Consider the following 16,489-nt stretch of genomic DNA (forward strand, 5'->3'; position numbering starts at 1 on the left):
AAAGAAATATCCAAGTCTTTTGGCTGGCAACTAAATTAAGACTGTGTCCTAACTATCCACAAGGCAGGTGAGCCAGGAGGAACCATTATGATAAAGGGATCAGGAAGGCTTTGCAGAAAGAGCCCTCCTTGCACCTCTCTCTTCACCATTCAGCACATTTGCCAGCCAAGACAGTGCATGAGGCTTGGACTGTCCACAGGTAAATTAGCCTGGGGGAGCAAGGTGGGCTGGTGAGGATTTATAGGCAACTAGCCAGGATAGTTAAGTTTAGGACAGGCCAGTAGAGAGTAATCTCCTTCAGGGCAAGACCTATTTTCACCTTTGTCTCCATATTTCTGGTACTGAGTACAACTGGCAGATAGTCAGTGTTTCCATAAATGCTTATTAGATTGAATAGAATTCGAGGGGTAGACAAAATTGTCTTTTTTAGAATTCTGGGTCCTGCCTCATCCATTCTTTGGGTTCTCCTGCCAATTGGTCCTTGCCAGTCTCTAGCCCTCTTTTCAGCAGCCCAGTTCTGCCCCCCACCCTTTAGAGAGACTTTCCTTGCTCCACCAATGCCAATGAAGAAGGGAAGCCCATTCAATAATAGGGAAGTGGAAGAAGCTTCCATCATTTGGGCCATGGTTTGGTTTGGTTCTTATTTTTAGGTTGCCCAGGGCAGCAGCAAACTTCAAGGCAACCCCAAAGGCCAAAGGAAGAAGGTAGTTGGGGAATACCGGTGCTGCCCTTCTTGCTCTGGCTTTTTTTCCATCCTCTGTGCAGATTTCAGCACCATGCCTAGAAGGCAGACAATAGCAGAAGTCCCAGTGGCGCTGCAAGGAAAGGAAGAACTTACATGGAAGAAATCGTTCCTCGTGTCGAGGGACAGGTGAGGCAGGTGATGGATGACAGGAGTGAGGAGGAGAAAGGAGGGAAGGGAAGAGGAAAAGGAGAGTGGCGGAGGAGAGAGACAAGGGGACAGGAGTGAGGTATGTTTGGATATTGCTTCTGATGCTGTAAACATTTCTCTTTGTTTCATTACAGACAATAATAATAATAATAATAATGATCTGGGTTTGGCTTAACCAAAGTGCCCAGAGAGGGCAGCAGGAAAGACAATTCTGAACCTCTGGGGAGAATCAGGACATAAAGGGTCTGCCCTATAGATATAGGGCCTCACCCCTATAATCTGATACTCTCAGCTGTCACACACATGATACCCAGCACTATAAATATACCTATTGTACACGAAGGGACACACCCACCCACATACACCCTCCCTTAGCTGCAAGCCTCAAGATCCCAAGGCTTGGTCCTTCACACCTCCCTCTTGTGGGGGAGGAAGTGGCCAACCTGCCAAGGCACCACCCCCACCTGCAGTCCTCATCCCAATAATTGGAAGAAGCTCTAAAAGCCTGAATTGAAAACACAGCTTGGTTTTGTTTTGTTATTTTAGATTCCTCCCTTGCTCCCCACCTTTCCACACCCGCCCCTCCACCACCCAGGTAAGTGGTAACAGGGCCCTTTAGATTTTGCTTGGACTCTTCAGAAATATGTGTTGTTTCCATTCAGATGTGCCTGAAATTTGACAGGAAAGCTGGCCGTAGACGCAAATGTCCTATGTAAACAGTGATTTAAAGTATTTACCCTATGTTAGAGAGAGCGACCTCATTAAATTCATTCTGGCAGCTTCAGCTGAAATTGGTTTCCTGTTGGTTCAGGAAGAAGGGAGGATTGGAATGGGGGGCTGGGGGGTGGAAGGAAGGAGAGGAACTGCCTCATCTACTTAGAAACATTCATTTCCAGGCTGCAGAGCTCTTGGGAATGGAACTCCTGGTATCTTCCCAGTAACACACCCAAAGAGAAGGGGAGAACCTGCCCCCCCAAACTCCATGATACAATTGCATATAGACACACTGACAACAACGCACGCACACAGAAACACACCCTTGGCAGTGCAAGGACCCTTGACAACAAGAATAATAATAACCAGAGACTGCCCCCACCCACAGGCAAACAGAGGTGGGGGGCGGGGGGTGGTGACGGGACAGAATGAAATGTGGATACTATTTGAAAACACACTTAAATAGTGAAGGTGCCATTGCTACCACCCACCCCCAAGATGGGGAGGTGGTGCTTGTGTTTGGTACCTGAGCATCACCAGCCCTCAGAGCTCAGGTGCCAAACTCAATTCCTCTGCGCAATATTCTTTTTTGGAGCGATCCCTATGGCATCACTGAAATGCCTAGGGCCTTGGAGGCTGGAGGGCACCACAAAGAACCAAATCCCTAGAAGTTCATAGCTGGAAGGGACTTTAGTGAGGCTTTAACCCCTCCCACCCACCCCCAACCCTGCTCATTTTACATATAAGGAAACCGATATCCAGAGGAAGTGAAATTACTTGTCCAAAGCCACACAGTAAATTTGTGGCAGAAAAGAGACTGAAACCCAGGCTTTTAGGCCCTAGGATAGGGCTCATTCCATTGCACTACAAAGTCACCTTTCAAATATGATCATTCCAACAGCTCTTTACCCTAATCTCGAAGAACAATCTACCCAGGGATCCTACCAAGGGACCAAGCACCTGGCAGGTACCCTCCCCCTATCTCAGTTAAGTGCTTCTTTCCCTGAAGGTCACAAATTTGTGCTCAAATCAGTTTGATTCTAGATAGCTGAGACTAGTTGCTGGTTCCTCATGCATCCTCCCAGAAAGAGTTTCCAGGCATACATCCAAGAACAATCTTTAGTGGGTAAAGCTCTCTGACACATAGTCCCATCTGACTCCCAATCCGGTGATTGTTCATTTTCTTAACCACCCTAGGTTCCATGATCAACACCAGGACCATTACCAAAAGGTGAAGCTGCCGGATCCTTAGGGTAGTAGTTGCTTTAGTGAGATCTACCAAGACTATGGAGACAAGAGAGATTCTGACTCTGGTGCCTAATTTTCCCATCATAATTATACGTCCTCCCTTTGGGGGTTGGCACCATGAACGACAGGACCTGCAGCAGGCGTCCTAAGAGCTGGCTGTGCTGTGTGAATTCATTTACTTCTTGCCCCAATGAACTATCCTGGGAGGCCGGTACAGTGATGTCCAATGTTGCAGGGGAACGGAGCAGACAGGTTAGAAAGTTGTCCATTGTTGTCACTTCTGTCGGTCATTCCACCTCCAGAAAATGGTTGAACAAACATGAAGACTGGGCTTCTACATTACGTCTTCCTCCCTATCCTCCCTGGAGATAGTCTAATGCACCATTCACCGCAGATGACCCCCCTCTACCAGGGGATCACGATTAGAAAATACACTCAAAGAAAGAACCCTCTACTTCTCTATGAGCAGAAAACAGCTGTGACAATGGCCATGAACTCTATCTCCCGTTAGGCACCTTCATGAGAATGCTATATAGGGAGTCTATCAGCTTCCTAATTTAGGATGGGCAGTGACTACAGCTTGTCCCAATGGCCCCAGCTCCCCACCCCACCCCTATACTTTCCCCACTGAATGGTGGCCAGTAGAAATGAAAGAAATAGCTGACTCCACTAATTCAGTCCCCTCTGAAATTAAATGATATATATATATATGTATATATAAAATGAGATATTATCAAATGAGATAGTAATGTAAAGCGCTTAGCACAGTGCCTGGCACGTAGTAGGCGCTTAATAAATGTTTATCACCTTCCATCTCCATTAACTGGCGGACTTGCTTAACCTGGGATTCTGGGGAACCTCCTTTCTAGTGCAATGAGGCCCAAACACCCAGGACCAGCAAGAGTTTCTAAACTGCAAATCATGTCTGAGACCCATGGCCATTCTTCTCTTCCCTCTCAAGGGTATGGGACTAATAAGAAATCAGAGAATAAAATGTGGTGGCAGGGGGAGAGGGAGAGGGGAGTGAATTGCTTTTGCATTATTTACATACTAGCCCAGCATAGCAAACCTGCCTTCTCAGCAGAAATGACCCAAGGCATTATGAAGGGCCATCTGCTGACCCAGAGAAGGGTAACAGCTGTGAGTGCTACCACTAACCAGCACACAAACACGACCAGGCAAATGGAATAAAAGTCCTCTACCTGATGGCTGGGTCACACGTTGGAAGTGGCCCCACTTCCTCTCTTCCTCACACCCCCAGCCTCCCACCCCAAACTCCACTGCGTTTAAACACTGATGATGGTTCACATTGGAATATGGTCTTGGCAGCTGGGGGAAGGGGAAAGCCTGTGATTTCCATGGGTCCCCATCTCAGCTCTAACTGAGCCTCCTCTGGCTTTGAGTCAGAAGATCTAAGTACATTTTGGACCTCAGGAACCGGGGGTAAGAGTCTTTCTCCATGAGGCTGTGCACTTTCCCCTGGGCTTGGTCAAAGCACGTTAAGGAAGGTTCTTGCATGTTCTTCCTTGTTTCTTCCCGAGTCTGGAAGTCTATGTTCACCTGGAAACATAAAGAAAGAGCGAGGTTATAAGGAAGCTAGATGCCTGGTGGCTGGGGGCTTGCCTTGAATTGGTTAGGTTTTTGTACCAATAGTAATTACAATAAACAAGTTATATTTGCATAATTCCTTATTTTGTTTTGTTTAGGTGTGAGCATGTGGGAGATGGGGGGAAAGGAGGAATGGTCAGGTTAGAAGAAAGAAATTCAGACCTGTGTAGAAAGCTCTCCATGTGGAATTGCCTGGGATACTGATATTTGCCCCTAGCTAGTATGTGTTGGAGGTGGGATTGAACCCAGATCTTCCTGGGTTCAAACTCCCAACCACTGTACCATGCTGTACCTCTGTAAAGCTTTCTGCTTGTCAAAACACTTTCACAGAGGTGACTGGGTTCGATCTTTATCCCCTGAGGTAAAAAGGGAAGTTATCCCCACTTGACAGTTGAAGAAAGGAAAGAACAAAGAAATGGAGTGATTTGTTCAGACATGAGTAATTATCAACTGAGGAGGAATTGAATTAGGTTATTTCTAAGGTCCCTTCAGGTCTAATATGCTATGCAACATTACTGGTGGGACTGGGGTTAGAACTCAAAGCACTTGACTCCTCCCTACAGCTCTTTCCAAAATAAATTCAATTCCATGACAAGTTGAGGCCTTCAGCAGACATTTTTGAAACAGGCCTCTCATCCTTTCTTAACTGTAAAGTAAGCACATCTGATGAAGAGCCTTTTTCCCCCCCACAGGTCCTCCCTTCCATGCTTGCTGGGCTAACATTTTTTACCTCCATTAAAATACCACAAGGATGTTGAAACATCCCTTCCAATTGGGACCTACATAATAAAATAGAGATAGGAAATGAACCAGTGATTTAATTGGTAAGGAGAGTTCCTTGTAAGGAAATTCCCTCTACCAATGCAACTTACTTTTATTGTTCAGTCATGTCCAACTCTTTGTGACCCCATTTGGAGTTTTCTTAGCCAAGATACTGGAGTGGTTTTCCATTTCCTTCTCCAGCCCATTTTACAGATGAGGAACTAAAGTAAACAGGGTTAAGTGACTTGCCCAGGGTCATACACCAAGTAAGTGTCTGAGGCTGGATTTGAACTCATGTCTTCCTGACTTCCTGACTCTATCCACTGTGCCACCTACCTAGCTGCTCCTACAACTTACAGTCTTAGAGAATTTCCTAGAGCCTGAGATTTTAAATAACTTCCACAGGGTCACCCAACCAATATGCATCAGTAGTAGGACTTGAACACATGTCTTCCTGGCTCAGAGACCAGTTTTCTATCCCCTATGCCACACTGCCTCTCCTATGAGCATAAGAGTATTTTTGCACAACAGTCAATAATATGAAGAATTCAGACAAACATGGGAATATTTGATGCAGAAAAGAAAGAGGGAACACTATACCTCTTGACTACAAGTCAACAAAACTCTAGTCAAATTCAAGGGACCACCCTGGAACCAAACCAGAATTTAAGCACATAGCTTTCCTTTACGTTACCAAGTGGTAATCAGCCTACTCTATTACATGGCTTTGCTTAACTTTATTTTACAGCAAGGTATAAGGCAAGGGTGCTTGTTGGGAAGTGACCGATATGCCCAAACAAAATGTATCAATAAAATAAATATTATATATAGTGTAGTTAATATATATGTGTGTGTGTGTGTGTATATATATATATACATATACATATATATATATATATACATATATATATATTTAAATTGGTAACAAGACACCCTAAGCAGATTATAGTCAAATTTCTTCAGGGTTGTGACTCAGCCACATATCATAAATGAAGTAATATTTGTAAAGCCCTTAGCACAGTGCCTATTACATAGTAGGTGCTTAATAAATAATTGTTCCCTTCTTTTCCTCCCATATCCAATGATTTAATTCTCCTAAGCTCCCCTCCCTTCTCCCTAAGAAATCCCATCTGAAACTTGAAACAGTCCATTTTGGTTTGTCAGCAAGCCAGAGTCCTGCATCAATACAATTCTTTCCAGACATCACCACCTAACAGATCACTTAACATATCCCTACTCCAGTCTACTGGAGCCATCATCTCCACTTCCACTTCCTCCTAATGAGAAAATTGTCCTCCACCTCTGGAACCACCTTGGGGTTTGAATGACCAGTTTTGGCCTTCTTTGGCTCCATTCTAGACCTCCACAGCAGTTTTCAGACATCTCCAGCCACATCCATCTACCATTCTCCTTTTCCAGCTTCCTTTTATGTGTTGTCTGCCTCCATTAGAGGTAGTTCCTTGAGGGCAGGACTATCATGCTTGCATGTGTTTATATGCCCAATGCTCAGTGTCCGCATAGTGTCTGCAGTAAAGACTTAGTAAATGCTTTATCTATCTATCTACCTATCTACCTATCAGCCTATCTATCTCTTGCTCTTCTTGAATTTCTAAGCTTTTGCCACCATAGGTACCACCCTAGTGATTAGCAGCAGTTATAAATAGATGAAGCTGATGAGGCTCAACTCAGGACAAATGGATTCATCCTTGGAACAAGACTCCAAGAGAGAAAAATGCTGGCCTGTTTCACCACATAGAGCCAAGATAAGTAGAGACTTCCTAGACAGCAAAGTGTTCACCACCAACATACCTCTCGAGGAGCCTGAACATCTACGAACTCCTCAAAGATCCTGTGAGCCTTGGAAACCAGCTTGGTGGTCGACCGAGTCTTCTTGAACTCCTCACAGGCTAACCAGAATTCCAAGTTCTCCTCACTGAACTCAGTCTTTAGGAAAGCTCTGAACGCCGCCACTCCATCTGTCATGAGAGAGGGGGGGGAAAAGAGAAGTTAGACCAAAGTACTACAGAGGAAGAAAGAGAAATGGTACCTAAAGGTAGGCATAGTTCTAGATGTCCAGTCTCTTCTTTTCCCTTTAAAACAGGGATTCTCAATCTAGGGGATCATGAACTTGGGATTTTTTTATATTTTAAAAACTATACTTAAATATTATTGGCTTTCTTTATAATCCTATATATTTTATTTTATGCACTTTAAAAGAATTATTCTGAGAAGTCCATTTGTTTCACCAAACTGCCGAACAGGTCCATAACACACACACACACACACACACACACACACACGCACGCACGCATGCACGCACGCACGCACACACACGTTAAGAATCTCTGTTCTAAAGGTTTCCATAGACCTAGAGCCCAGAAATGCCCTTGTAATGTATATGCATTATGTATGTAGATGCACATACATTGTACATGTGTCCAGAAATTTATGTGTATCATATCTCTAACCCCCATATCAGTGAATGACACAAGAGAGTAATTAATCACCGTAGTGGTCATAGGCCAAGGAATAGCTGGGTTGACTCCAATCAATAATAGCTGCTGGCTATCTATCTCCTAACAACCTTTGCCCTTTATCTGTTTGGTTCAGCTGGTGGAAACCTGATGTTCAGAAGGGCAAGGTAGGGTCATAGGGTCATTCTCAATATGGCCATTTAGCCCACCTCTGTTCCAAAGCCACCCACTGAATGTCCAACCTTCAACAGCCATCCTACAAAAGTGTTTGGTCAGCTCTTAGGGGAACCAGGAAAGAGTGTGGATGGTAAAGTGTGAGCCCCTAAGTGTTATGGGTGAAAAAGAACATCCCCACTAAAAGTAGGTAACTAATATTATCTTCCTCCATTAATGACAGTGTATGTGTGCAGGATACTGTACTAGGAAGATTATGTATGGTAGGCAGAAAAAAAGTCCCCTTGTCACTCCACACTTCACCCTCCTATTTCTACTCTTCTTTTGGAGTCTCTCCCTTACTTGTCACCTCTCTGAAAAACTGTAATATTATTAGGGGCATATGTCGTATCAAACAGCAACATAATCAACAAACCATAATTTACTACTCATGATTCCTGAGTAAAGGAATAGCACAGTGTAGAGAGGGTCAGCCTTAGAGTCATGAAGACTTGGACCCACGTCCTGGCTCAGGCACAAACTTGTTGTGTAGACTATGGTTAACTCCAGAGGAGAAAATGAGGCTGGTGACTTTGCACAGCTCTCCCTCATTTAAATCCAATTCACTCGCACATCATGGCATCACCTCCATGTCATGATCTTCTTTAAGAATGAAGGACAAACAACAACAGCAACACTTAACCTCTTGGTGTCCAAGACAATGGGTTACCATCAAGTAAAAGGAACTTCCATGCACTGGTGAAATTTCAGGTCTAAACCACCCACCCCAAATCAACTCACCCAGTCTACCAGGATAATATTAAAATTAAAAATTAAATTTAAATTAAAAAATTTAAAGTTCTCTGTGAGTAGAGATTGTTTCATTTGTTATACTTATATCCCTGTTGCCTGGCACACTGGAGGCACAATAAATGCTTGGTGAGTAAGTACCACCCATAGAACCATGGAAAGAAGAGGAGAAAGTTCACTCTGTACTTTTAAAAATATCTGAACACATTCCTATATACCTCACAAAGTTTTTATAGGGGAGAAAAACATGCTCATAGACTCGGAACTATATTAGAGGCAATCTTGTCCAACTCCCCCATTTTACAAGTAAGGAAACAGTCCCAGGGAGACTAGGTGACTTGTCCAAGGTCACTGAAGTAGTAGAGCCCATTCGAAGCTATGTCCTGCCACTCCAAATCCAATGGTCTTTTCACTTTTCCCACAATCCCTAAGGAGAATCATGAAAGCAATATGATGAAGTAGACTAATGATAGGAGGCTACGTTCCTATAGCACTTGATAGATGAGGAAGTGCTCTTATACAAAGCTGAAGCAGAATTGCGCATACCTAGAACCAGTTCTAAATGGCAACTGGCCCCATACCATTCTATCAGCACAGACTCTCGGGATCTATTCGGCCAGAGATTCACAGGCATTGAAAGGGTGGTGTTGTCAAAGCTGGCACAGGGCTGTGGTGCCTGAGGGTAGAAGGGCCAGGGAGGTTGCAAGTAAACGACAGAGTCATTTGAGCAGTCACCTCATTTCCCCCTATTCCTGTCAGTTACACAACTATTCTTATAATCACAACGTTTCACCGATGACAGGGACCTCGGAGCTCACCCAGTCCAACAGCACCCACCTATTACACCGCAGCCCAGAGAGGTGACGTACTCTGCGTGACCCAAGAACTGAGATTAGAAACCTGGTGTCCTGATGCACAGGTCCATCATACAAAGCATCTTTGACTTGATATCCATCCTCTCCCACTGCTAATCAGTTCCCAAGTCCAGTGGATTCTTCCTCTTCAGTCTTCTCAAATTCATCCCTTCCTCTCCATTTCCAAGATAAAAAGCCCACGCCCCGCCCCCCCCACCCACTCTCCCCTTCCCTTCCCCTTTCACCTTTGAGCACGCGCAGATGTTCTCAGCCTGTCTCTAGGGGACCAAGCAGAAATTTAAACATAGGCAGGTGTCCTCTCCCTGCTTCTGGCTACGAATGACTCATTACTGAGTTGAATCCCTCCCCACTCCCATCCCCATTTGGTTGCTCAACCAATTAAAAATAAAAGCTGATCTTGCTACCACACCAGGTAGAGAGGTGGCTTCTGGCTGATGGCCCTTGTGGCTTCCATACTCCAGGCAGCAAGAAGCAATTTCGGCCAAGTGTGAAGAAGGTGCAGCAGATAGACTGCTGGGCCTGGAGTCAGAAGACCTGTGTTTTGATCCTGCCTCAGACTCTTACTAGCTATGTGACCCACACAATTTCTGTCTGCCTCAGTTTCCTCAAATGTAAAATGCAGACAATAAGAGCAGCTCCCTTAAATGGCTGTTGTTAGGAGTAAATGAAATAATGTTTGCAAAGCGCTGGGCACATAGCAAGTGCCATAGAAACATTAGCTATCAGCATGGTTATTACATTAGATTCCCTTATGTCTACCTGTCTCCCATCTAATCTGTCCTGTATGTAAAATCTTCCTTAAGTGTCATTTGAATCGAGCCTCAGTTCAAAAATCTCTGATGACTCCATGTTCTATCATATCTAAACTCTAATGTCTAGTGTTCAAGCCCCTTCATCAAGGGCCCCTGCTCTATGTCTCATAGCTGCCTAGCAGGTAGCCCCCATTCTCATATGACAGATTCAGTCATGCTTTTGTACCTTTGTTCATTCTGTTTTCCTCCTTCCCCACCCTTGTTAGACCCTCTCTACCTATCCAGATCCCACACATTCTTCAGTCAAATCCTGCTTGCTCCCTTCCTGAAGCCTTCTATGGCCACTCTCTTTTCAAAATTCCAATTTTGCCTCAAGTCAGCACACACTTGTAAACCCTCTTTTCTTGAATTTTCTTGAAGAAGTTCAAAGTTAAAAGATACCCCAGAGGTCGTCTGATCCAGTATGTACCTGAAAAGGAAAGGTCTCTACCAACTACCGGACAAGTGATCGCCCAGTCTTTGCTCAAAGACCTAACCTGAGGCAGCCCAAGGGGAGACTTTGTCCCTTAAACTTAAACCATACTCTTAAGTTCTGCAACTGGCACAGTGTTGGGCCCTTATAGAATGATTTCATTTGAATGAGCAATTCAGGATAGGTTAGTGGGGATGAACTTAAGGGGGCTTGTGGGTCTCTTGAAGACACCTGGTTTGATAGATACCCAGTCCCCTAGGGAGCCCAGCGGGGTGTGTTGGTGGGAATGCTAGAGAGAGGCAAGGAGAGGGGCAATTCTCTGGCTCTGATTTATTAGGTCTGGACCCCAACAGAGATGGAAAACATGTTCTTAAGTTTAGAAGTCATTGGCTCTGGCTTTGCCGTACATTGCAACTTCCAATCTTGGTAGTGTTTTGCAAAGAGCTAGGGTGTATTCTCCTCCCTCCCCCCTTGCATCAGATAGGCCATCTACTCATACTCTCTCCAAGTCAGATAGAGTCTCACCAGGCTTGTAGCCAAAAAGGGTAGCTGGAGATTAGAGCAGCTGAGAGAAAATCACAGTTCTGTTCCTTCCTCCACTCCTGGAACAATTCCAGGAAACCATTTACCCTCCCTATTGCTTAGGTTATCCCCATCTGCAAAATGGTGGTGAATAGTTAGGATGGCAAACATTAAGTATTACCTGCTGCAATCCACAAAACAGGGAACCATCAACAAACCCAGAGACAGCCCTGCTCACAAACCTGGATCCTTATTAGCTGCCACCTCTTCTGCGCATGATGAGGTCAGAGAATTGAGACAATTACCCAAATAGCCAGATAATTCCTATTACTTAGGAAATTGCCTCAATACCCAAAATTCGCCCGAGTCTCAAGATGCCTATGACTACAATAGTTACATTTTCTAACTGTGGCACAGAGAGAGCTTAGCTAAATATGCAGCCAAAAACTCTTAAGAAACCTTGTCAAAATTCTCTAAGCTTTCAGATAAAATCAACCCCAGGGCTTTCCACAGTCTCTCCAGTGGCAGCGATACCTTTCTCCAGGACCATGTCTGGCATCTAGCAAGCATTTAATCATTGCCTGTTGACTTGACTTATCCCAGGCAGAAACGACATTTAATTAAATTCAATGGAGTACCGAGTTTGGAGTTCAAATTTGACCTCAGAGACTTACAAGCTGGGTGAGCCTGGGCAAGTTACTTCACCTGTTTGCCTCAGTTTCCTCGTCTGTAAATTAGGGATAATAATAGTATCCACCTCCCAGGGTTGTTGTGAGAAATCAAATGAGATAGTATTAGAAAAGCACTTGACACAGTTCCCCGAAAGCGGTAGGCACTACATAAATGTTAGCTATCATTATTATGCACCTACTGTTAGCAAAACACTATAATAAGTGCTGCAGGAAAAAAACCAGAACAGTCCCTGCTCTCGGGGAGTATATATTCTATTGAGGACATAAAACAAGTGCCCAGATAAATTAATGAGGTAAATGGAAGCATTAATTGGGGGAGAGGAGGGATCAAAAGGTGGCATCTGAGCTGAACCTGACAAGAAATTCAGAATTCTCCAGACAACACTTAACCTACTTACTGTTCCTGAATGCAGTCCTCCTAACTGCTCGCCTTTGTACCGGTTATCCTCTATACCCAGAATTTTCTGCCCCCTCAGAAAACTCAGCCTCTCAATTTCCCTAGCTTCCTTCAAGTCTCAGCTTAAATCCTATCTTTTGTAGGAAGTAATTCCCAACCCCCCAACTGCTATTCTTCCCCTCGGAGATTTCTTTTCATTAGTTATTTCCAAGTCTCTCTCATTAGAATGGAAGCTCCTTGAGGGCAGAGGCTGTTTTCGTCTTTCTTTCCGTCAGAGCTTGGCACAATGCCTGGCACACAGTAAGGACTTCATAACTGCTTGTTGACTGGCTGGCTGACTGATCCCAGGCAGGGGATGAACTGAAGGGGAGAGTTGGAATATCCATTTCAGAGAACAGTCAATGTCAGTTTGGCTAGAAAGAATTCATGAAGGCAAGCAGTATGAGATGAAGCTGACAGCATAAGTAGGGGACTGACCATAGGGAGACCTTTAAAACTAGGCTGAAGACTGTCTTTTATCTTGGAGACAATGGCCCCCCCCACCCCCCCCACCCCCTTCTAAGGGTTTTTACCTCTTCAGGCATAAGGTGTGGCCTGGGCTTTTAGGCATCACTGGGTGGATTGGAGAGGGGAAACTGGAAACAGGAAGGCCATCCCCCTCAACTGATTATCTCCAATTTTTCCTGTATAAACCTTGTTTGTCTATCATTGCTTGCATGTTGTCACCCCTATGTGAACTCCTTGAGGGCAGGGACTGTCTTTTGCCTCTGGCACTTCATAAATTTTTATTGACTGACTGACAGCAGCTAAGGCTGGAAAGTGTGAGCCTCAGTGGGAATGAGAAGAAATCAGAAGTGTTTTATGTAGCTTTAAGGATTTTGAGAGCTGGAAAAAAGAAGAGTTCACCCCTCCCAAGTCCTTTCCCTGGATGCATCTTTGACCTGGAACAATTGACAGCTGGCTAGGGAACAGATTGTGATCAAGATGCCTTTACAAGACGCCTAAAGAACTGTGGAGAATGTCCACCTGGCTTCTGTCCGGCATCCCTTTCTTTCCATTGCTCTCTGGGCTTCCAGCCTCTTCCTACCCCTCACTCTCCTTTTCATACTCTGTACACTGAGTGGAAAAGCTGAGGAGGGGGAGGAGGGGTCTCTCAGCACAAACAGACAGGGCAGCCATGAACAATGACCATGGGAACAGAGTTGTGGGGCCTCCCACTGGACCCACCCCCCAGATCCAGGGAGCAGATGGAGGCCCCAGAGTCTTCAAAGGACAGCTCCCTCCCCCCCAGCTCTGCATTTGTTCCCCACGTTTTCTGTTTTTATACATGCTGGCAAATTAATTAGATGAGACCCCAGTCAGGCACTCTTCTCTTCCCACTCACTTCTTTTTCTTCCCCCTCCATATCTACCTCCTACCTCCTCCCGGCAGTCTTTTCACCTGCTCCTCATTCCCTGCCTCCTAATCTTCCTTCTCTGCTCCCCCATTTTGTCCTCCCAACCTTTGTCCTTTTTTCTCTCCCCTCCCCATTATCACCTCATCCCTCCCACCCCTTAGCCAATAACGCCCCCCCCCCCCCCGCCCGCTTCCCTTCCACAAACAATTTCTCTTCTGAAAGTCCATTTACTGTACTTGGCTGGAACCACAGAATTGCTTTCACACAGATTTACTAACATCATCGACATACTATGCTTTGCATTTGCTGTGCCGTCGTTGCAAGGACGCTTCTGAGGCCCTGCCACCTCACCCATACCCACTCATCAGGAAGGTGCATGGCACCACTGCAGCCTTCGGATCAGACTGGAAAAGGTGGGCTTTCCGATAGGACCTGAGCATAATTCTGCAAATGCGCACGGAATAGACATGTTCAATCACACGTGCCCAGCAGCTAAAATAAACTTGACTGAGTTTGAAGGGTGGGAGGAGGAGGCAGGCAGGCAGGCTCTGAGCCAGTAAAGTCATCATCTCTTCTCTCTCGCCTTCAGGTTTACTTCACATGAGAAACTCTATCTATGGGGTTTCCTGCCTGGGCTTTCTGTAGGCCATGTTCTCGTGCCCTCTTAGATTAGTAAATCAGGTCCAGAGTTGAAAAGGAGTCGGAGAACAGGAAATTGCAAAGCTCCCGGGATGACCTCAAACTTCCCGTGGAAACAAAAATCTGCCTTTTCGTATGAAGATTTTACTCAAGTTGCTGCATGTCGGTGAGGCATGGATTACAACAGTCTCCAAAGAATTAAAAATGAGTATCACGTGGAAGCAAATTAACAAGTTGATAGATATCTTGTATGAACAGTCATTTGTGTAATTTCTCCCACCATTACAAAGTCAGCTCCTTGAGGGCGGAGACCCATATTTTTGCTTTCTCTGTAGCCCCATCACTTGGCATCCTACTCAGTGCACATGGTAAGCACTTAATAAATGCTTGTTGACTGATTGACATACAGTCAATCAGCCAGGAGTCAGTTAACAGTTCTTAAGCGCCTACTATGTGCCAGGCACTATACTAAGTGTCAGAGATACCAAAAAAAAAAAAAAAAAAAGGTAAAAGACAGTCCCTGCCCTCAAGGAGCTCAGTGTGATAGGGGAGACAACTTAGAAACAACTACGTCCAAATGAGCCATATATGGGATAACTAGAGAATAGTCAACAGAGGGAAGGCATTAGAATTAAGAGGGATTGAGAAAGGCTTCCTGCAGAAGGTGCAAGTTTAGCTGAGACTCGAAGGAAGCCAGGAGGCAGGAGAGCATTGCAGGCCTGGGGGATGGCCAGAGAAATTCCCAGAGTCCAGAGACAGAGCAACTTGTTCAAGGAACGGCAAGAAGGCCAGCGTCACTGAACCCCAGAGTGCATGATGGGGACTGTAAAAGCATCAGAGGATTGGAAAGGTAGGGGTGCACGGTGGGTGTCAGGAGACTGTATGTAACCGATGAGAAACTTCACAGGAAAAAAAAGTGATGTCATCAAGGAGATGTATAATAGGAAGATAATTATAACTGACAATTATGTAAAGTTTTAAGTTTAAAGCAAAGTGCTTAAAATATATTACCTAGCTTAAAAAGAAAGGGGAGAGGGAATGAGCATTTGTATTGCTCCTACGGGCAAAAGCGCTGAGCGTTTTCTACAAACGTTATCTCATCTGATGCTCACAGTGACCCTGAGAGGGAAGTGCTATTATCATCCTCCTTTTAGAGTGGAGGACACTGAGGCAAACAGAGATAAGAGACTTCTCCAGGGTCACTCAGCTACTAAGTGTCTAAGGTAGGATTTGAACTCGGGTTTTCCTGATTCCAGGCCCAGAACTCTATTACACCCCCAGCTACTTCTAGGAAAGAAAAGAAGTCGTATTGATTAAGCACCTACACTGCGCCTGGCACGATGCTAAGGGCTTTACAAACAGTATCTCGTTTAATCTCCAGCTTCAGAACATGTGACGGACGTCACTATTAGTCCCACTTTGCCGATGAGAAAACTGAGGCAGAAAAACAGCCACTCAGGATCGCAGAGCTCGTAAGTGTCTGGGCAGGATTCAAACGTGGTTCTTCCTGATTCCAAATCTAGTGGTCCATCCACTAAACCACCCAGAAGAAAAGATGGGCTGGGTGAATAGGACAGTCCAAATACTCTAGGGGTATCTTCTCAACATCAGGAGAAAGTAAGAAAGCCCTCCAGCATGATGGGTGTACTGCCTTGTTACAAGCAACGGTGGGGCATGGCAGGCATCGCACAGGATGGGCAGGAATGGAGGGAACAACAAAATCCACAAGATCACAGGTCCATTTGAGTATCTGAGTGTGTCTTTGTGGCTCCTTAGACACAGAAGAAAATAGAGGAATAGGAAAAGGGTGGAAAGGAGATGAGGAAAGAGAGGAGCAGTATTTGCGATGGTGGTGGGACCAGACTTTGCGGGCTAACAAAATCCTCTTAGATACAGGGTTGTGGGGAATATTTCTACAAGACTAAATGAGAGCCTGAGGAATTTAGAATGGTGCATTCCTGAGAACCATTTGGCATCTCTGCATAAGACATCAACCAAAAGCTGAGAAAACAGGAAGCTATTTATTAGAAGCATAGTAATGTCTCCAAAGGCTCACAGTGAGGCAGGAGCTCTTTAGGAGAGC

The 16,489-nt window shown here is 45.0% G+C and overlaps 1 protein-coding gene across 1 annotated transcript in view; it reads right to left on the reverse strand.

Moving 5' to 3' along the window:
* Positions 1-3,823: 3,823 nt before the first annotated feature.
* RGS8 (regulator of G protein signaling 8) overlaps positions 3,824-16,489 on the reverse strand; it is a 33,003-nt gene continuing 20,337 nt past the window's right edge. The window contains exons 4-5 of the mRNA XM_036756836.1: positions 7,034-7,200; positions 3,824-4,414 (exon numbers count right to left, since the gene is read on the reverse strand). Of these exons, the coding sequence (XP_036612731.1) occupies positions 4,232-4,414; positions 7,034-7,200 (350 nt within the window). The 3' untranslated portion in view covers positions 3,824-4,231. The remainder of the gene's footprint in view (positions 4,415-7,033; positions 7,201-16,489) is intronic.

This window comes from Trichosurus vulpecula, chromosome 4 (genome assembly GCF_011100635.1).
Source record: "Trichosurus vulpecula isolate mTriVul1 chromosome 4, mTriVul1.pri, whole genome shotgun sequence".
Lineage (NCBI taxonomy): Eukaryota > Metazoa > Chordata > Mammalia > Diprotodontia > Phalangeridae > Trichosurus > Trichosurus vulpecula.